Source organism: Cryptomeria japonica, chromosome 3 (genome assembly GCF_030272615.1).
Source record: "Cryptomeria japonica chromosome 3, Sugi_1.0, whole genome shotgun sequence".
NCBI classification, from domain to species: Eukaryota; Viridiplantae; Streptophyta; class Pinopsida; order Cupressales; family Cupressaceae; genus Cryptomeria; species Cryptomeria japonica.
The window spans coordinates 503,914,277-503,936,861 of record NC_081407.1 but is presented as its reverse complement, the minus strand read 5'-3'; the positions used below and the strand labels follow the sequence as shown (position 1 = coordinate 503,936,861).

The 22,585-nt window shown below is 35.4% G+C and overlaps 1 protein-coding gene across 1 annotated transcript in view; it reads left to right on the top strand.

Moving 5' to 3' along the window:
* Nucleotides 1–22,585, top strand: part of LOC131067471 (protein FREE1) — a 48,572-nt gene that overhangs the window by 10,935 nt on the left and 15,052 nt on the right. The window contains exon 4 of the mRNA XM_058002498.2: nt 12,111–12,248. Coding sequence (XP_057858481.2) covers nt 12,111–12,248 — 138 coding nt within the window. The remainder of the gene's footprint in view (nt 1–12,110; nt 12,249–22,585) is intronic.

Here is a 22,585-nt window from a genome sequence, read left to right as displayed (position 1 = left end):
GTTTCAGAACAACAATTTATCATGTTAGGCATAGTATATACTATAGCAAGAATTGCTCAATGAGCCTCGAACTTGTTTTTTCATACTCCATTGTTTATGTGATTTTTTCTCTTTTGATAATGTGCATCACAGTTTCAGATTGTCTGATACTTTGAGTATGGCTTATGATCTAGGTTACGGAATCACTCATTTTTCGTCCCAATTTCAGGTATGGTATGTACTGGAATCAGGTACTGCTTAGAATTCTTGTGGATTTAAACAGGATTCATTTTTTTGAAGGTAAAAACATTTCGACTAATCTCCCACCGAATCTTGTCAAATCCACTGTCGATGTGGCGTTTCCAAGTAGATTCCGAGACGATCGAGCACAATTTTTTTTGTTTCATTTTTTGAATGAATGAAAACCCTAGATTTTGAAGTCAGACCATTTGTCAAGGACGAAACAACTTCATCTTTAGACGCAACGGCTATATATCGGGTTTGGTTTTTGATATCATACTCTTGTATGTGGCGTGAAAAATTGTTGAATGTTGGTGGCCCCTTTAAAATCTTGTTTTATAATGTCATTGGGTTCATGGTAGGTATGAGGTTTACCGTCAACTATTGAATTAGATGCAAGGAGTGAATAAAACAACACATTATCCGTTCAAATATTTTCTTTTTAAAGTTTAGATTGTAATTTTATAATTTAATTAAATAGTTTTAGTTTTTAATATTGTAATTTGTTAATTATAGTATTATTTTAATTCATTAATAGAATATAAAAATAATATACATAATTTAATTATGCTGAGAGGCATATTATGCTCACATATGGATGTAAAAACCTCCGTCAATAAAAACTAAAAGCATAAATTTGACATTCTCGTGACATTTAAATGCCTAAAATTAAGAATTCACAATCTGTCTTGCTTTAAAACTGACTTAAATATTCTCAATTGGATTGTTAACTAAGCCTTCCTCATTTTATAGCAACTTACACACAGAGCAATTAATAAATAACTTGATCTCATTACACCACTAATTTGCAGCTTATTATTTTTATTATCCAGATTTTTGTTTAAAATAATCAAATTAAAAATTTAGTAGTTTTCTAAGAAGTCGATATAATGCACGTGTCTGTTGAAGAATTTAATTTGTAGGACAAAATTTAAGTGGAGTCGTAAAGTTTTCAAACCATAAAAAAGGTGGTGGGGTGTTAGTTGAGGTAAATAGGAGTGGGAGATTAAATAAACTAAAAAGACAAACTGCCACATATACACATGCACCCAAATTTTGGGGGAAATAACAAAAGTCACAGTTGTTTGGGTTATTTTGTTTGGGTTAAGTAGAAACAAGTCGATGGACGCATTCAATCATATATCCAATTTCATTGTTTTTCTGTGCACTCAAAAAAACAAACAATTGGTGATAGGAAAAATAGAGAGATTTTAACAAAATTAGACATCAAGGAGAGAACAGAATGTAATCTAGCAGAGGAAATCTAGGTCTGTGCAAAAGGAAGTAGAGGCAAACGACTAGGATGGAGCATAAGCTTGCAGGGAAAATTTCTCCAGCTTTTAGCTAGAGTTTGACCCAAGTAAGTACCCATGCATTGTATTTCATTGAAATGCCTATTTCATAAACAGTGAGTTAATGAATCCACCACATTTATATTATCTGGGATTGGTTCTAAGCATACTTTTGGCATTAAGAATTCTTGCATTTAGTTTCTGCACATAAAATTCGATTGGGCCCAAACCATAGATTATCCATAGAAGCCACTATAGATAGGAAATGAAGTTTTAAACAATTGTTGTTTGTTCAAATGAAATAACCATTCCTTGTTGCCGATTTGAGTTTCTAGATGCCTGTCCATAACACTTAAAGCACACCCTTTTTCCATATTTTTATTTGATTGAAAATGGGGTTGAAAATTCATTCTTTGGGTGCTTGAAAAGTTGCTGCTGTTCTTTCTTTTGATGCGTGAGATGAGAAAGTTGTGAGAGGGCATAGATACATTTAATAGTTTTGCAGAGGCAAAACTTTGCTCATTTCTTGGGAGAACGGCTTTATACCCTTCAACCATTGATTGAAAGCTACTAAAACCAATTCAACAAACGCAAATTTGTCTTACATGCTGTAAAATGATGTCTCTTAGAGACAATCTGTCAATGGCTCCCACTGCGCCTTGTTTGGGCATCCACACTATGCTGATAAACTACCAACACTCTTCCAGAATAGAATTTGACCATATCTTTAATTGCATTTTGATTGATGCCCATGCATGATCATACCTCTTTCCAAGTACATTAATCCTAGTACAACTGACAAAGAATTTAGCTTTATACCAGCCGCTCTCTTGTATTGAAAGTTTTGAGAGCCTTATTCAACAATGCATTTTGTGCAAATCTTGCACATAACGCATCTTGCAAGCTGACATCTCTGAGTCATTCTGTCAGAAGTGTGGTGCTGTTTGTGCTTCCACTTTTTGCATTCATTTCTACTAGTGCATTTCTTGAAATTTCTTTTCCCTTTAAAATGGAAAAGGGCAATTCTACTGTATAATCTCAGCGGTTCGAGTGCTTGATTGACGGTACCTAATTCTGTTTTGGGCTTATATCTCTGATGACCTCAATAATATTTGTTCTCTCATTTTTTTTTCTTTTTTTCTTTTTTTCCTGGGGATATTGCCATTTGTTTATTGACCATACCGTCAAGTGTAGTTTCATTCATTCTGTGAGATAAGATCTATTTTAGCTCCAAGAAATTCCCTTTTCTTTTTGCCACTGATTTCTTTTGGGCGCACAAATTGTGGAGGATTCAATAGTTTGCAATGTTGAGGAGAACAGATCCAAATGCAAGTTCCAAATAATACGGTGGACATTTGGGTTTACATCCATTTTTGCAGAAATTGAAAAATTCTAGGACTCTCTTTCTGTAAGATTGTTTTATATTCTGTGTTGCTGGGATTTGTTTTGGAGACTTTGAAACTAACATTTATATTTGGATAAAGCTTGCTATATCAGTGATTAGAATAGCAAAATTTTGGCACCAATGCATCGCCTCCTCTCTCGGGTGAATGCACCTTATGTGCATTAATGAATATGCAAGGAAACAATTTAGATTATCATAACTAAATAATAGGCACAAAAAATGACTGGCTCTGATACCATAATAGAAATTTTAGGCATAATAGAAGCAACAAAAATTAAACTCAAGAGAATACGGTGCTTCCATACTATCTTTTCATTCAAAATCATTACATATTTATAGGATTCTTAAATCCTAATTTTAAGTAAACAACCTATAACAACTCTACTAAATATATGAGCTGATTTAACAACTCAACTTCCTACAACCAAGTACGTACAACTAATATACTAACCTACAAACCATGTGACTAATAATAATATCAAGTTGTTTCTCAACAACCTAATATTGATGACACTTATTTACAACACATATGTCAACACCCCCTAATTATTTTATGCTTAATTATTTATGCATCCTACATGATGCAATATTACTACCTATGTGAACACTAATTTCCAACACATCTTTTATTTGTGGCTAAGATATTTACTTATGTCAATGCAGTAGGGGTTCTATGTCACAGCAACAAATACAAAATTCATCTTTCTCATATATCCCACTATTTACTCTCTCATTCATCTTTAGATTTCATCACGTCTTCCATAGCATATATGGATTGTTTTTGTTTTGTGTAGGAATGAGCTTACTTCACTTTTTTTTACTTTCATCTTATCTATAATCCATATTATTTGCTTTTCTTTTTTTACTAAAAATAATGCTTTTCCTATTTTTTCAATTTTTTGTGTTCAAAATTTTATAAGGTTCAAAATTCTAGCTGTTTTGGAAATGGAAAGCGGTCCAGGGATGTTTCTTTGCTGTTTCCAAAATCATAAAAAATTGCAGAAACGTTTCCTGTTGGGGGGGGGATGTCAGAGGAAACTTTGGGGGACCGGGGACGGCCAGGGACTTCTCAGATGTCCCCCGACTGTGCCGGGGATGGCTGTCTATCCCCCCATTTTGCATTTATTTAAAAAAAACCACCCAGCTTTGAAACTAATCAAAGGTAATAATAGTACAAGCTTATCAGATTAGGATAACTGAAGAAAAGCTTTCATTCTGCCTGTGAGAAAAGCTTTTCAAATCTACTAAAAGTAACAGACCTTGACAGCAACATGCTTTTGCTTATTTTTTTTTTATCAGAAATAAGTGTTCAGTTTGAATCCCTCTAGGTAAGTCATACGTTTTTATTTTGATCTGCAATTTCTGCAGTTAAAATGGACGAAAGATCAGTCTTAGAGACAATTTCACTAACTAAATAATAAATAGCAATTATACGCTTACTTAATATGGACTATTTTATTTGTTGTCATAATATATGATAATTTATTAGAGAAAGACTGAAATGATAATGACCAGCTGAAAAGGAGCAGAGAGTAGTAAGACACAAAAGGAGGTACAATTCATGACAAATATCCAGCAAAGAAGCTACCAAAGAATATAGATAGGAGATATATCATTTTGTGGAAACTTGCAGCCTTTGGACATTTTGATATTCGTATAATTACATGCATATTGACAGTGATTCCAGATTCAATGAATTATATTTATGATATGAATTTCAACTCTCATTTCAAATCAATTGCTATGTATAATGTATATGATGATTGAATGAATGATTCTATATTTATCAATGTTACATTGTTATCGTATATTATATATTTTAAATTTTCCCTGTTTTTTTATATAGCTGCCCACTCTGCCGTCTACTCTGTCCTCAAAAACTGGCAAAAAATAAAATCCACTTGTAAACCTGTCTCCCCGTCCCTCTGTCCCGGAAACTCGGGGTAACATAGGTTTTTTCGTTTTGCCCCATCTTCTATTTAGGCCTAAGTAAGAATGCTCATTTCCTTTCTAACGTGTTTTATTTGGTGTTCGAAAATTTGAATTTTGTGGCAATGATTCATCGTCAAATTATCTTGCTCTCTTATTTCTTGCTGTGGTTCTCTTGTTCTATGCAAGTCCCTTGGCAAACTTTGCCTTATTCATGTAATTTTTTGCTCCACCAGATATGCATTTCTAGGTTAGATCTCCTTGTAAGTTTTTAAGCTACACTAATTTCATTGACCTTATTTTTGGTCCATCGTACATTTACTTTTCTATGTTTGTAGTGTAGTTGTTCTCTCTTGTCTTGCACTCTAAACTCATCTCTCCATCATCTCATGGCTTGTTGTCCACCATTCAATAGTGTAATCTTCCCTATGGAATAGATTCCTCTTATATCATCATAGTACAAATCATCCTCATCATCCCACACTTTTGAAGTCCACACAACAACCATTTTGGCCTTGAGGGAAGATGGGCAATGTGATATCCTCTCTCTGTCTTGATTTCTTCGTCCTCCAAGTTGAATGATATTATTGTTCACAAACCATTCCAAACTCAGCAATACTGAGTATTTTGATTAATGTGATAATTGTGTATCACCTCTTAACTCAAATTTTCATTTTTATGCACATAAACTCAACTTCCCGTGTTTGGTAATACTTCTATAGGAGATTGAGGCATGTCATTTGCTAGTTGAATATCAAAAGATGCTAATTGTAATTCAAGTTTTTCTAGTTGTTCCGAAGAACTTCATGGCAAAACATGTATATCTGCGCTCAGGTCAAGGTAGCCTCCTCTTTAATGAGTATGACCTTTTTCTAATGTCATGCAACTTGGAAGAAACTTATACATATTTGGGTTGCCTCTTTTCTATCTTTATTTGTAATTTGCAGCACAATCTTTTACATTTTTACTTTGTTTTGATATTTGCAAATTTGTTCTTGTTTCTCCAACAACTCATACTCTTCTATCATTCTACCCAACCTTTTCTCGGTTTTGATCTCCTATTGTTTAAAATTGCCTACCTTGTTGCTATCTTACCTCTATAGTTATACTACCAATGTGGGCTTCCATCACCTCTTAACTCAAATTTTCATTTTTATGCACATAAACTCAACTTCCCGTGTTTGGTAATACTTCTATAGGAGATTGAGGCATGTCATTTGCTAGTTGAATATCAAAAGATGCTAATTGTAATTCAAGTTTTTCTAGTTGTTCCGAAGAACTTCCTGGCAAAACATGTATATCTGCGCTCAGGTCAAGGTAGCCTCCTCTTTAATGAGTATGACCTTTTTCTAATGTCATGCAACTTGGAAGAAACTTATACATATTTGGGTTGCCTCTTTTCTATCTTTATTTGTAATTTGCAGCACAATCTTTTACATTTTTACTTTGTTTTGATATTTGCAAATTTGTTCTTGTTTCTCCAACAACTCATACTCTTCTATCATTCTACCCAACCTTTTCTCGGTTTTGATCTCCTATTGTTTAAAATTGCCTACCTTGTTGCTATCTTACCTCTATAGTTATACTACCAATGTGGGCTACCATCACCTCTTAACTCAAATTTTCATTTTTATGCACATAAACTCAACTTCCCGCGTTTGGTAATACTTCTATAGGAGATTGAGGCATGTCATTTGCTAGTTGAATATCAAAAGATGCTAATTGTAATTCAAGTTTTTCTAGTTGTTCCGAAGAACTTCATGGCAAAACATGTATATCTGCGCTCAGGTTAAGGTAGCCTCCTCTTTAATGAGTATGACCTTTTTCTAATGTCATGCAACTTGGAAGAAACTTATACATATTTGGGTTGCCTCTTTTCTATCTTTATTTGTAATTTGCAGCACAATCTTTTACATTTTTACTTTGTTTTGATATTTGCAAATTTGTTCTTGTTTCTCCAACAATTCATACTCTTCTATCATTCTACCCAACCTTTTCTTGGTTTTGATCTCCTATTGTTTAAAATTGCCTACCTTGTTGCTATCTTACCTCTATATTTATACTACCAATGTGGGCTACCCACTACTACGTTCTTGTGTATAGCATCTAGATGATAATCAGTTTCTAAGTTGCCGGTTCGGGTTTCTAAGTTGCCGGTTCGGGTTTGAAGAACCGGTACGACAAAAATTTGTAAAGGGGTTTGGGTTTGCTGGTATGAAAACATGTAAATTATATATATATGCAGCCTATAAGCATGAATTAAGATTAGCATGTCACATAGCATCATATAAACAACAAAACCAACATAAACTTGTAATCATAGCATCATGATCATACCATAAGAGCATCATATACATCAAGTTTAATTTTAAAATGACAAAACATTCAAGTATCATTGTTTCAACTTTCAACAATTTAAAGTTTAATCATCAAGTGGATTCTCTAATTCATCATCATCATTCTCCTCCTCCTCATCTTCCTCATCATTGACATTGACATTAGATGAACCAATTCCAATGCCACTCTCACTATAAGTTTGCTCGCTATTCAAATCATCAAATGCAACAAGATGAGAAGCGAAAGCATCCAAATCAGTATGCTCTTGCTCTATATCCCACATCTTCGTTTCCCCTTGCTTGTAGTCATGTTGCTTGTGTGAAATGAGCCAAGCTAATGTTTTAAAACTCACTTTTAGGGTTATATTTTAATTTTTTATGTGGTGGATTTCAAAAAAAATTAAATTTTGCAAAAAAAATACCATTTATGGGCCGTCAGACCATGGGTTCTACCTGGTTCGAACCAGGCTTGTGAATCACAGACCCTATCCAAACCACAGGCAGATCGGACCAGGACAGGACCGAACCAGTACCAGGGGTCTAGGGGGGCGAACCCTGCAACTTGGATCAGTTTTTTATGTGTCGTTTGCTTGTCTATTATACCTCTCTTATCATTGTGTTTGTATCCCTTCGGGTGCTTACCTTAAGGCAATATTGTTCTATCTCAATGTCTAGTGCAAATCTACTGAGTGTCCTTTTCTTTGGCAGCCCCACCAGTGGTTTACTCTAGTTTACTAAATATGGTACTTTAATTTTTACCTACTATTTTTTTTCTAGTTCTTGCATGTAATAACTTTGTTGTATGCATTTTGCAACAACACTTGTCTATGTTTTCTCTTCAAGGGTTGTATGCTAGAAGATCTTCTAAATTCTTCAACTCTAATTTTACCTTATAGAGTTGTGTTGTTGTGGGACACTCGAAAGAATTGTGGGATCTTTGAAGAAATGACATTGTCATGTCTTTTTTTTATCCCATTGTTTTCGACAATATGCCTTGAGTTTCCACATTTGAAGCATGTTGGCACTTTTGGGTAGCATTTTTCCCTTCCTTGACTCTAATATACTTATTTGTAGCCATTGTGATGCCCTCCATGGTATCTTCCATTAATGTTCTCCCCTCGTGAGTTGTTCTAACTTTGATCTGGATTTGTTTTATAGGGTGGTGTAGGCTTTGGTCGTGGCATTTTGATGTCGTTGTCTTGCCAATTATTTCCTTCAAAGCTTACATTCAATGTTTATTTTTTCCGTTTCAGTTCTGAGGATGCGTGGATGCCTTAGAAACATCATAAAACTAGTTATCCTAGGTGGCATTCTAGAAAACATGAGTCATCTCATTGAGTAAGTCAATCTCATGTTCATGCAAGCTCATGTTGCAACATTTTCTTGTGGAAGGCATGTTACTTGTTTGATTCTTTGAAGTATGTGCAACTTAATTATGGGTTCTTTATTATTCCAACAGGAAATGTTCCTAAGATAGTGGATGCTGTGTGGAAACCAGCCATCCTCACAATGCTTCAACCATATTATAAAAGGAAAGGTCCAAAATGAAAATAATGAACAGAAGGAAGCTTCCCTATCTCATTCTAACTCATTCTTACACGCCAAAATAATTTGCAGGCAAAGTTACATTATATCTTGTGCCTAGACACAAATGATTCATTGGTTATAGGAACCACGTGCAATATTTTAGTTATGCTCTTAGGAGGACATTTACATCAAAGCACAATTTGTAGATGTTGCATCATCCCCGTTTTTGTTGTTGGTGAAGTCATTCCATGTACCCCTTCATTGTTCCTCATTGTGATGGCCTAGTTGCCATTTCTAACATTATTCTAAAGTGCCCTTTTGTATAGCAAACAATACACCAAGTTTTAGGTTGCAGTAATTGCCACTTTCCACCTACCACAATGCATTGAGTGATGCGGGCCTCCCAATATTAAAATCTATTGCTTCAATGTAGGTCTTGTCAACTCTGCTTCATTCTTTTAACTCTTTTTTCATTAGGGAGTCATTTTCCTTCCAAGAAGAAGAATGATTTCCTTTGATGGTTTCTTTTCCACTGATGAGTATGATAGTGCTGCTTTTGTATCTATTAACGTTATTGGTTATGGTTCTCGGTTGATCAACCTAGGTGCATCATACCATGATTCCTCATAGTTAGTGGAGGGAAGGTGAAATTGTCTTTCATGGATGGTAGAGTGAGTACTTTCTTTGATGTTTTGCAAAAACGAGGTTTGGTGAGAAATTTGATTTTTGTCTCTAAGATGATTGATTATGGTGTACATGTTAAGTTTGATGAAAAAGAGTTCATTTCCTGTTGGTCAAATGTGAGGCATGTGCTTCTTTTCAGGTTAGGTTGGTTTAAGCTGAAAAAATAAATAAAGCACAGTTTCTCAGGCTCATTTGGGAATCGGTAAGCCTGTCCTGTAAATTCAGGAGGTTGGGAAGGTAGAAATAGGTGGGTTAGTTTTTAAAATGATTTAAGCAGAGTTCATGTCAGGTTCATCTGAATGTTGACAGGCTTTTCTTGGAAATATGCTATAATGCTGTTGGCATTTCCAGGTACATTTCCAAGAAGCTCCCAACATTTGTAGAGAAGTTGGCTACAGTTCCATGGTGAGTCAGCCCAGGATCAGAACTAGAAGTGGACAAGTATGGATATAGGAGTGGAGGAGGTGGTTGTGAAGAATCCTTTAATGCAAAATAAAAATAAAAGAAAGTTAATATGATTTTTTTTTACTTTGGATGGTTCCTTTAAAAAACAAAAATAGAAGCTTACAATAAGAATATTAAATAAGGAAATATAAACAGGCAGATGGAAGTCATGCATGAAGGCGATACCAACAGAAATAGTATTCTGAATGAATGCTGTTGGCATTTCCAGGTACATTTCCAAGAAGCTCCCAACATTTGTAGAGAAGTTGGCTACAGTTCCATGGTGAGTCAGCCCAGGATCAGAACTAGAAGTGGACAAGTATGGATATAGGAGTGGAGGAGGTGGTTGTGAAGAATCCTTTAATGCAAAATAAAAATAAAAGAAAGTTAATATGATTTTTTTTTTCTTTGGATGGTTCCTTTAAAAAAACAAAAATAGAAGCTTGCAATAAGAATAGTAAATAAGGAAATATAAACAGGCAGATGGAAGTCATGCATGAAGGTGATACCAACAGAAATAGTATTCTGAATGAATGCTGTTGGCATTTCCAGGTACATTTCCAAGAAGCTCCCAACATTTGTAGAGAAGTTGGCTACAGTTCCATGGTGAGTCAGCCCAGGATCAGAACTAGAAGTGGACAAGTATAGGAGTGGAGGAGGTGGTTGTGAAGAATCCTTTAATGCAAAATAAAAATAAAAGAAAGTTAATATGATTTTTTTTTTCTTTGGATGGTTCCTTTAAAAAAACAAAAATAGAAGCTTGCAATAAGAATAGTAAATAAGAAAATATAAACAGGCAGATGGAAGTCATGCATGAAGGCGATACCAACAGAAATAGCGTTCTGAATGATGCACCGTGCATGGAAGTTAGAAACAATTTAGTAACACACTTTGACAGGTTCTACAGGCTACTTAAAAAATATAGACATGTAAATAAGAGTAAAGATATTTTCAAACTGTATTCTCGTTGTAATAAACTTCAAAATCTTTTAATATGAGTGTGGCTGCGAATTTGTCAAGATATATCTTTCATTGAAAGATTTACTTCAGGTTAGAGGGATAATTACCTGAGACTTAGGGGGACATGCTCCAGGAAGGAATCAGTTACAAGATTTGAGCCAAGATATGCTCTCGCGATTAGGAAGACTGTTTGACAGGTAAAAACACAAAACAGAGACCTGATCTGCAACAAATGAAGCTCTGAACTAGAGATCTGGTAACTAAAAAGCTGCTGCTACACAGACAAAATCATCACAAGGTGTTGTATAGGATGACTGAGTAATAAAATGAGTAGCTGCTGGTTGTTTGAGGATGCTCTTAATGCTGCTGTTACAGAAACCATTAGACAGGACCAGGAGACCAGTTCCGGTGTTAAAATGTACAGCTGCCAGGCTTTGGATGGCGGCTGTTACTGAATAATAATCGGAATGCTTTTTGGGTACAATAATCTGAATCTGATTAAGAGAGACTGGATCTGCAAATCTGAAATTAGGACATAATCTCAAATTTAATGGTTGAAACTTCAGAAGAAATTTGAAGTTAAGAAATCAGAGGAAACTATCACACATGAAACTGCCACTTAGGCAATAGAAAAATACTTTTATACTGTAAAGACAGGGTCATTGAGACATGAAGGTCAATCATTATAGGCAGTTAGCAGGGATATACTCGATTTACTGTAATTATAGAAAAGTTGATAGAGAGGAAGATGCCTCACTTTTCTATCTATGTTCTAATATCTTATGAAGATATTTAACATATCTAACTCCCACCTTCCAGGCTTTTAATTGTTGAACACTGTTTTATTTTATTTCTATCATCTCGACAAATAATTTGTGATGAATTTAATATACTTACATGTTAATTAAAACAGATGTGGTCATCAAGACTCACAAACGACTTAAATCCTGGGTTGATTAGTAGAATTGAGCAATTTCCATCTTTTCATAGTTGCCTTTGTGATCCGCTGTTCCATATATGTGCTTAAATAGTTAAGGTGGAATGCTTTTGTTCTGAAACCATATTTAATGTTCCACTAGCAATACATTTCTGATGCTTCATAGCCAACACATTTTTCTGATGGCAGTATCATGTTAGGCAAGATGGTTTCTAGAGATAGCCACATAGATAAGTCATCAATTTAGATATTTTTGTTGTTATTATTGTGAATTTTGGTCATTACCATATTTAACATGTTTATAACCATTTACCACACATGTTGCTTGTTATTTTTATTTTTATTTTTATGATGGACCCTCTGTTTTTTCCTGACAGATTCGAGAAATGGCCGAGGACAAAAGTAATAGTCATGCTGACACAAATAAATTGTCAGAGCAGCTTACGGAGAGAAAGAAAGCGTCAATTGCAGAATGGATGATATTGAGAAAACCTGCAGAAGAAAAACAACATTGGGTTAGTTGCTACTGAAATTTTTTGATGCACATTGAACTCTCAAATTTTACAAGGTTACTCTTCCTTTTCGTTGAACTAACTCTCACATTATGCTAACTCAGAAAATTTCAGTTAAGAAAACCATCCTTGACATCCATAAGAAATTTCAAGCTGGCTGAATTAAAATTTAAGCCACAACAGAGTTGGGTTTGGATGTTTGTCTGCTAACAATTAATGCAATGTTATAAAGTAGAGGTATTATGGAAAATGTTATACTGTGGAAACCAAATTTTAATAATGTATATACAATAGTATGGAATCAAATAGCAAGTAAATGCTGAGCTCAGTTGTATTATGAGAATGTGATGCACAATCTACAATGGCTAGTTTTGAGGACAGCAGTGGTTGAGCCATCAAACCACACAAACCTTCATGGTACATGCCATTTTCACAGTTTTGTCACTATGTTTTCTGCAACACTGAGTCCTTATTATTTCTAACCAAATCTTCATTCTTCAGAAAATTGAAAATGAATCTTAAGGATATGACCAATCGAAAATGAGGGCAATGTAGTTTCTCCATGTTACATGAAGTCTTGGGACTTGTTCTTACTGTGGCTCTCACTCTTCTCAATTTTCACACTGAATTGATGAAGACATGGCTAATGGCTTTTGCTCTTGTTATTGCTCTTACTTTGGCTAACCTAATGCTGTTGCTCTTACTTTTTCTAACCTAATGGTCTCACTCTTGCAACCTTTATCACTTTTTTGACTGCTTAGGGTGTGGATGGGGCCGGTAAATCGTCAGGGTTAGGGTTATTGGCACAAACATCATTTTGCTTTGACATTTTAAGAAAATGCACATTTCGAGCTGAGTATCTTGGACAGTTTGGTGTTTCTGGTGCATTCAGAAGATGTGACTAAAGTCTTCTAATTGTCTCAGGGGGACATCTTGATGTCTCCTTCTAGTCCCCAAAATATGGCTACAGCTTGTGAACTTCCCTTCTTTGAGGGAGACATCCCCTGATAGTAGGTGGTGGTGGTGGCTTGGAGTCCCCATGTACAAAATTAGCTGGAAGAATGCTTGTGATTGTGTCAATTTGCTCCATGAATTTCTATGATTGCAATGTTGACTTGAAGGAAATTATGCACATCCTTGGAGCCACAAGGCAAGCCCTACAAAATTTGAGATTTTGAAAAGAGTCATTGAAGCTCTGGAACAATTTGGGTAATATGACAAGACAAGTTGCTACAATTAAGGAAAGTTCTCTACCTTGGTCCACAAAAAACTTAAAAAATGGCCTAAATTTAACTAGAGGGAAAATGATCTCAATTGATAAGGAAAACTAATTCAAATATCTTTGATTCCTGGTGCTCTAGTGAACAAAAATACCAAAGTGATAGAATCCTTTAAAAGTTCTAGTCCGGAAAAGAAGAATTGACCAAGTGTCATTGGGGCATCAAGAGGAAATCTGCTGTCATGTCCCCTTTTTCGGTTTAAATAATTAATAATATTTTTTAAGTTGGGACTGAGCACTTTTATTTTTAGGGCAACTAAAATAATAGAATTTTAATAAATTGAAAAATTAGTGGTTTTTTAGATACTTAAATATAAAAAGTATTTTCTTTAGCTGGAGGGAAAAAAATAAAATAAAAATAAAAATAAATGGAGGGCCTGAAAAAAGGCAACTATAAAAGGAGCACTTTTTCTCATTTCATTATCATTTACATTATCCGTTGCATCCATTTTTTAAATTTGTGCAGTTTGTTCAATCTAGGGCATCCAAGGACGAAAACTCTTGGTTTGTTTTGGGTTTGAGAAGATGAAAACCCTCTTGGATTACACATTTGGGATCATTCCATCTAGGAATCACAACTGTCCTGGTTTGTGGAGGATTTGAAAAGTTTCTCAATTTCCTACAGTGTTGCTATAATGTTTTATGCAAGCAAATATCATCATCTCGTTGGCAAAGCATAATTGAGGGATTATAGATTGATTTTTACATTTTTGGTGAATTTTTGAGCATCATATGGGTCTGGATCTGATTGTTTCAGTCAACTCTAGCTGAGCACTACATTGGGAGAGAGGAACTCAGTCATTCTGGGTATTAAGATCAGTCACATGAGCTGCTGGTTACATTATTTCAGTCATCCAGCATAAGAAACCAGCCTTGGAGTTGAGCGACTTGATTTTTTAGTAGGGTACCAATCAGATTTGGGTATTTTTCTGATGGAATTTAATTATTGATAGTGCCAACACAGCTCCATATTCAACACTGCCAACACCTCACAGCCAGTCAATTCACAGCTCTTATAACCTGGGTTGGGATAGCTAGCATAAAAAATATCCATCTGGGTGGTTGAAGCATACAGGTCAATTGTGTGCAGATCTATGAAGCATCGACAGTCAATTGCTTGCAAATCCGTGGAGTTTGTAAGTTGCTGGTTAATATTCCAGTTGCAGATTTGATTGATAACAAATTCTTTTATCTATATATATATGGGGCTGTATCTTTGTCTCGAAACAATCAAATATTTGTTTTACATTCAGCTGTTAAACTTCTCATGGAATCAGTAGATTATACATAACAATTGCTCTGGATATTGGTGATTGATATAAGCATACTGTAGCCATTCACATTTCTCAGATTTGCAAATTTACAAATTTCATGTGAAGAGTTTATGCCATTGGTCAGTTTTGTGTGGAGTAATTAGCAGATTGACCTTGGTTTCATTGTTTGTTCATAACTAGAAAACACAAAAAAATTCAAATAAAGCAAACCCTTGTTCAGGAATATTACATCTGCAAAGAGAAAATGCTTGACATATATTGAATCTCCCTGGCACCTTGAAGTTTAATGACCAAAATAAATCCTATTCAAGCTGTCGTCCCAAAAAGAAGAAATGTCCAAGTGCTATATGGACGTGTAAAGAATCTGCAAAGAATAAATGCTCAATACATGCTAAATCCTGTTGGAGCCCTGAATGTGGACGATCCTCTGGTTCCTACTAGGAGTCAAAGGTTCCTAGTCAAAATATGTGCATAGTCAAAACTTAAATGTCTCAGGTCCATGATTCTTCCCAGTGCCTTGGTTTGAGATGCTATAGTACTTTGAAAAATTAATTATAGAAAGGTGTAAGGAATAAGTATAAGAACTGTAAGTGAAACTTTGCCACACTATGTAAAGTTTACACTAATAAACATTAAAAACATGAAATTGATTGCACTGAAAATTTGAAATTTGAACTATAAGAATGGTGGGCAGAGTTTTGGAACTTTGGGAGCAAAGTGCAAACCAGGAATAAGTATTAGAATTCCAAATGAAACTTTGGCATACTAAGTGAAGTTTAAAGTTTTAAACTAATAAACATAAAAAACATGGAAATGATTGCATAAACAATGGCTTTGACTATGAATATGCAGAGATTTGCAACAAGGAATATGCATTATGTATATTTTTATGATCATGATTCATCATTGGCCTATTACTTGATGGGGGTTTGGGGGCAACACCAAAACCAGATATAGGTCTAAAGTTCGGGGGACACAGAGAGTGAGATAGAGAGAGTGAGAGAATGCTGATAGGAGCTTGCTGTTTACTGAAATTTGATTAAGTTTGAAAACATATAGATCTTCTAAAACTTAGAATTCACATTATAACCCTTAGAGATCTGAAACCACTCTCAAACATCCTGCCAACATATACATGAAATATAACTTAAAAGTATAAGAAAGGACTTATACTTGAAGAACAGATTTTTTTTCCACAAATGTTGGGTACGGTTTAACGTTAACCAGTCAATGCCATCATTGACTTGAAGTAGCAATAATATCATTACATAGGATGCCAAAGAATATCTAGGCATTACAACATGAGCACACTCTTGATGATGAAGAAAGGTGAAATCTTTCTCACAATAAGTCAAAAATAATATCATTGCATCCAACAACACAGAATTTTGTAGGCCTCACAATAGAAGCACACCCTCAGGCATTGTTTTCTAGGTTGAATTCAATAGGGACAAGAGCTCATGGTAACTTGCTAGTGCACATCGATTATATAGCATATAAATGTGAATTTGTGTACTTTTGCTTGGTAGGGCATATTTGTATAATTGAATTGCTACTCATAGAGCTGAGCCACAAATACAGGTTTGTTATGGACAATGGTACCCTCTTTTATGGTATGGAGCCCCCTTTGAAGACCAATATTCCAATGCTATCTATGAAGTAATGTTGAAAGCTTGAGATGTCATCATTCTCCCAAACTAATCCTGCAATTAAGAGGGCTGTTTGGAAGTGATAATTCTAGTCTCTGACCTCTTTAAAACATCTTATTGATATAGGGAATATTTGGTTAGTTTTTAAATTTTTAATCACTATATGGTTTGATTTTCCTTGCACCAAAGAAAGTATATTTCATGGCCCCTCTACTTTGGCTATCATGCAATCATAAAGATTACTATAAAATAGGTATCCTCTACCTTGCATTTTTATGGACCAGCTCTGAGGTGTACGGTACTTATTGAAGCTTTATCTTGAGTTTGGCCGTCAACAAATACTATTCAATTTGAAAGGCATCTGGAAAGCTGCTCTCAAGATTAAGGATGGTTTGCATGAGTGGTTGGGTATGCCTTCCAGTTTGATGTAACACAACTTTGATCTTCATGCGGCCCTTGAACACAAGACTTGGGAGTGTCTTTGATGACATCCCCATCTTAAACAAGATTTGGTGGACCTTTGATCATTATGGGGCCCTTGAACACAAGACTTGGAATTGTCTTTGATAACATCCTCATCTTCAACAATACTTGGAGAGAGAAAATTGCACGAGTTGAGAATGTTTTTGATACAATTTCCATGCACAATTTACAATCCAATGTTGTCAAGGACAACAGGCTGGCGATTTCTGTTTGAAGGACAAGTTTGTCTACAAGCTTGGCCAGATTAATAAGATTAAGTTTCTTTCTGACAATGAGTGGGAATAAAAACTCACAGGTGTCACAAACTCGAATTTTTGGGTATAAATTTTTTACGCAAACAGATTAATAAAAGCTTCATATGCAATGGATGTACAATGCTCTAAAAAACATGCAGTATGATAGAAATGTGCCTCCACTCTTGAAAGATAGCAAAGAATTATTTTAGGCAAAAAGAACTAAAACTTCTTAACATGCATCTATTCTTAGCAGTCAGCCAAACAACAGAGTGTTAAAGAAGACATGAACTCTGGTTAGAAGAGGATTTTGGTTTGTGAGACTTAGAGAAGGGTATGCTTTAGCTGTAGGATTTGTTAATAGTCATTTTGGCATGTGTTTTTCTGGGTTCTTTGTCAGTCTCTTAATTTGGTTTGCAGGGTTTCCAAGTCAGCATTCATAGCCTTCTGAGCCAGAAGTCAGTGGATTGCAATTTCTTGGGCTCCACGTCCTTCTAAAAATTCTTGTGGCTAAATTGCCCCTTTATTGTTAAAGTTGTAATATGTTGTCTGTTGAGTTCTTTTTGTACTCAGAGCTCCTTTTAATGTTCTTTTGCCTCAGAGTTTGTACCTTTTTACAAGCTAAACTGGATGATTAGATTTGATTCTGCAAAATATTTTATGTGATTGTGTGAATTTAGTGACACAGTACTTGTTCCTTTCCTTATTGAAAAATAAATTGAATGAATGATTCAATAATCGGATAATGTATTCAACAATATACAAGCATATATATAGAGATTACAAGGTGACATTCTAAATTAAGAACAAGTCGTTTAAAGTGAATTACTAAAAAGCTAAACGCTAAATAAAGCTTAAAAGCTAATTAACTAAAAAGAAAAAGCTAAACGCTAAATAAAGCTTAAAAGCTAATTAACTAAAAAGAAAAAGCTAAACGCTAAATAAAGCTTAAAAGTTAATTAACTAAAAAGCTAAATGACCATTAAACAAGGAACTAAATATAGGTGACTAAAATATAATTAAATATTCTAATACCCTCCCTTAATGGTCATTCTATCTACTAACTACCCTACAGAAGACACTGCAAGTCTTTTGATCACAAACAAAAAGAACACTCTGCTGCGGTGGAGACCCTCTTTGGATCTAAAAAGTGTTAATGACCAAGAATACCGGAATCCATCCAACCTGATGTTGGGTAACCGAACTGAAATTTCAAACCATGATTTTGAGGAAAAAACAGCAAACCCTCCAAAACTGAAGATACAAATCATCATTTTTTGTGGAAAAAATGGTAAAAAACCCTGAAACGTCGCATGGTAAAACCCCAAGCGTCATGCAGCAAGACACCGGACATCACATGGCAAAACAAGAAACATCATGCGGGAAAACACCAGACAACATCACGTGGTAAAATACCAGACATCACGTGGTAAAACCCTGATTTTTGAGAAAAAAATTCAAGCAAAACCCTCCCATGAATTTTAATGGCGAAAAATAAAAAAACCCACACAAACTTTGCAGATGACAGATAATAATTTTTAAGGAAAAAATTCTAAACCCTATGAAAAATTTTTGAGGAAAAAAATGTGAAAACCCTGAGACCTGTAGGACGAGGTTTGGCCTAAATCAATCTGATCAAGGCAACGATATTCAGATATCGTGATCATGCACTGTTTCCAGGCGTTGTGGCAATTGTTGAACTTCTGTCTGTGTTCCAACATGATGCTGGTCAAAGATGCCATCACGGAAACAGAATAGAAGCAGCTGCTGAAAAAACTGAAACCTTTGGAGGATAATTCTGGCACGAATTTCGAGGTTTGGATGAATCAGTATTGGAGAATTTAAAAACCTCTAACAAAACTTGAACCTACTTGAAAAGTAAATATATGAATGCAAGCTAAGCACACAGACAGACACATAAATTTTCTCGTGGAAAACCCTTTCGGGTAAAAAACCACGGCACAATAATCTCTTCAATATCTTAAAGTGGGCACCACCCCAGATTACAAAAACATCAGAAGGGCACCAACCCTTTACTCATCACCAACTGAGAATGGTAACCATACAGACACTTTTGAGAGCACCAACTCTCTTACAAAAGGATATTTTATAAAAAAAATTGGCTCAGCATTTTTTCTGTCCCTGCATCTCTCTGTTGTATGTTCTGCTATTAAGAACTCAACACACAGTAGTACTGCACCATCAAAATAAGCTCATCGAACTGATTATCACACTGATAACATACACAGGGCTGAAGACTAAGAATTGTCCTTCAAATTAGCAGATATATCTCTGTTGTAATCTTGTGGTCACTAAGATTATACTGTAAAATGCTACGACCCTATTTATAAAAATTCATCAACACACTTTTTTTCACACCTTTTCGGCAATAACTTCATCTCAACTTGATATCACATTTTAAAAAATTTCGCACCGAATAGAAGAATGATGGTCAAATAATTGTTTCACCACCACTTTTATAGGACATAATGAAGCCGTTTTTTTTTAAAATTTCAAGGCCCCGTGCCTTTCAGAAATTCGAGAGGTTAGCATTTAGACAGGCCCGATTTTCTTTCTAGGAAATAGATGACTTCAGAAAATGGAGTTACGACCCAGCCACAACGCCTGTCTGCAAAAACATTGATTGCACACGATGGTTCAAAGAATCTGACCATTGCATTAAGAAGAAAAAAGACGCAAGACATGACCACGCCCAGCTAGATCCAAATACACACGCCTGTTCCACTATTATTTCATAAGTTGTGACATTTAATTCTGCCGCCATAAGGAAGCACGTCTAGCTTATAAAATCACGTACAGGCATAAGGAAGCCCAAATATTTTCATGCACAGGCAGACACACAACATCAGATAGAGTGAATAATAAATAATTGCTAGCCGTCAGACTTTTATTTTTTAACGCACCACAGAGTGAATTATTCGGAGCTTTAATCTTCAAATTCTGACAGCAGCAGGAACCACGACTCCAAAAATAGCTCCACTTAGCTAATAAAAGTCGCACACACACAGAAGTATTTCCGTTTCAAAATAAAACTGCTCCAGCTCGGATTCCAGACAAAATATTAAAAATCGGCTTAGCCGATATTGTTATTTTTAGTACTTTCAGATTAAATAAAACTCAGAAATTTAGAATTAGGTTAATTAATTTATTGTTTTCTATACTTTTAAGCATAATAAGGGAAATGAAATGCTAAAGACAATGCACAGTTACCCTGGGAAAACCTCCTAGGAGGAAAAACCCAGCCAAAGGATCCTCAGATCTGATTTATGATTTAGAATTCAACTGAACATTACACACTTATCTGGAGTTGCAGTCACCATGTGAAAGAGATGAAATACTCTTCAATCAGCTTGCAGTCCTCCTCATCTAATCACAGTTCATTAAAGAAGTCTTCTATGTTTTGGAGATGGTCTGCTGCCTCTTGTGGAGTTCGCTGTCTACTGTTTGGGATCTGCTACTGTTTGGTTTAGTTCGCTCTCCAATTTGGATCTTCTCCCTCTCGGTCTGCTGCCTCTTGTGGAGTTCGCTGTCTACTGTTTGGTTTAGTTCGCTCTCCAATTTGGATCTTCTGCAACTTAATGAAGTTCGCTGTAGAGGAGTTTGCTATTCCAAATGCCTTTGTATCAATTCGCTCTTTACAGAATATAATTTCATTAGCTTAAAGAACTTGGTTGTGATAATGAGAAGTATGCGCTGCATTTATAGGAGACATATAGCTTCTCAAACATGTCGGCCTCCTTTACCATTAAACAATTAATTATTAATTTCCTTTTAATTGATGGAGCCGACCCTATCAAGGAGGCATGTGAGTTGAGTGAAGCATGGAAGTCTCTTTAGGTGAGGGCCGAGAGGTATTGGGCCTGGCCCTATAAAGGGGGGGGGGCTGATTCCAATGTTGCCCAAGGCAATTGGAATCCGCCAGCCCTAATTACAAACAACAGATATGACAAAAAAAATATTCGATGAAGCTTGAACCAGAAATATTAAATATTCAAACCAAAAAGGTGGGGCGCCTGGAATCTTCTAACAAAAAATTGATGAGGTGGCAAACTTGTTGACTTGACAAGTAGGATGACAAAGCAGATGACATGAAGACAATCAGGACACAAGCAAGCTGCTGAAGAAAGTACACAGCCAGCTGAAGCTGGTTAAGCTGCTCAAGCAGCTCAACATTGACATCAATGACTAAAACTTAAACAATATGCTCTTTCGAAGGAATCTATTTAAAACATAGCCTTTTCTTCTGTAATGCTAAGAAGCAATCTGAAAATAAATTTGAATATAAGCAATGGATGTCGCAAGAGTTGAATCCATTGTGTACATAGCTTCCAGATTCAGAGCCAAGACGGGTTTCTTCCCCATTGAAGCTACCATAGAACCTAGGGATCTCATTCTTGGTAATGAATCTGACACCATTCTGCAGTTCTTGATTTGCTGCTCTTTTTGAATTTGAAATGATCTCATCATTACTTGCATTGATTTGTCTGGTTCTCAGCTTGATTAGCCAAATATTAGTCAAAGTCACTAGCCTGGTTGGCAAGAATCTGCTTTCAAAGATTGGTATTTAAGACCCTCGCTACAATTCCTCAGTTGCTTTATTTTTAAGATGCATTGTGAACTGAATCAGTGGTGCTTCAACAGTATATAGGCTTTATTTGTGCCATTATGAGCTACAATGCAATGGTCAAAATGATCTGGTGTCGATGCAGTAATCTTCTGGTTTGTGACCCTATGTTGTCTTTTATTTTTGAGAGCATTCCCCATCATCCCCATGTTGGTGGATGAAATTCATCAAGTGTGCACGATATAATGGTCGATTAATTCAAAGAAATCTAAATTTTATACGTTTTTTCAAAGTGTAAAAAACAATGTCAGAAGCAAAGCACATTATTGAAAAATCTTTAGCCAAGGGATCATTACCTTTGGCTAAATGATATCTCTTAACTGAAAGTGGGGAGGTTCAACACCTACATAGATGCGTTACGGAAATTTGTATAAATTGCTAAGTTGGGACAACTTTCTCCATTACCGGCAGAGGGAAAAGGCTTTCTTGAACACTTATATTGTCTGATGGTCTGGGTCATTTAAGTGGAAGCTTTGGCAGAAAAAAACTGGAGTGCCAGAGCTGGAACCTTTTTTAGGAAATTTAAATCCCAATATAGCTTAAACAAAAATAGTTAAATTATATCCTCTTATTGCTAAAAAGTGATCTGAAAATAAACTTATTTCTGAGCATTGATTTTGATTCAGGATCTGGAGTTTGGCTTGAAGCTTGGTGTGAAGCTGAGCATATTGTTGGACTGGTTGAGATAGATGTTGCAAGAATTGAAGCCGCACGATAGAAAACAGCATATTCTTCAGAAAGAAAGCTCGGCTCTTGTCAGACGTTCCATGAAGATCC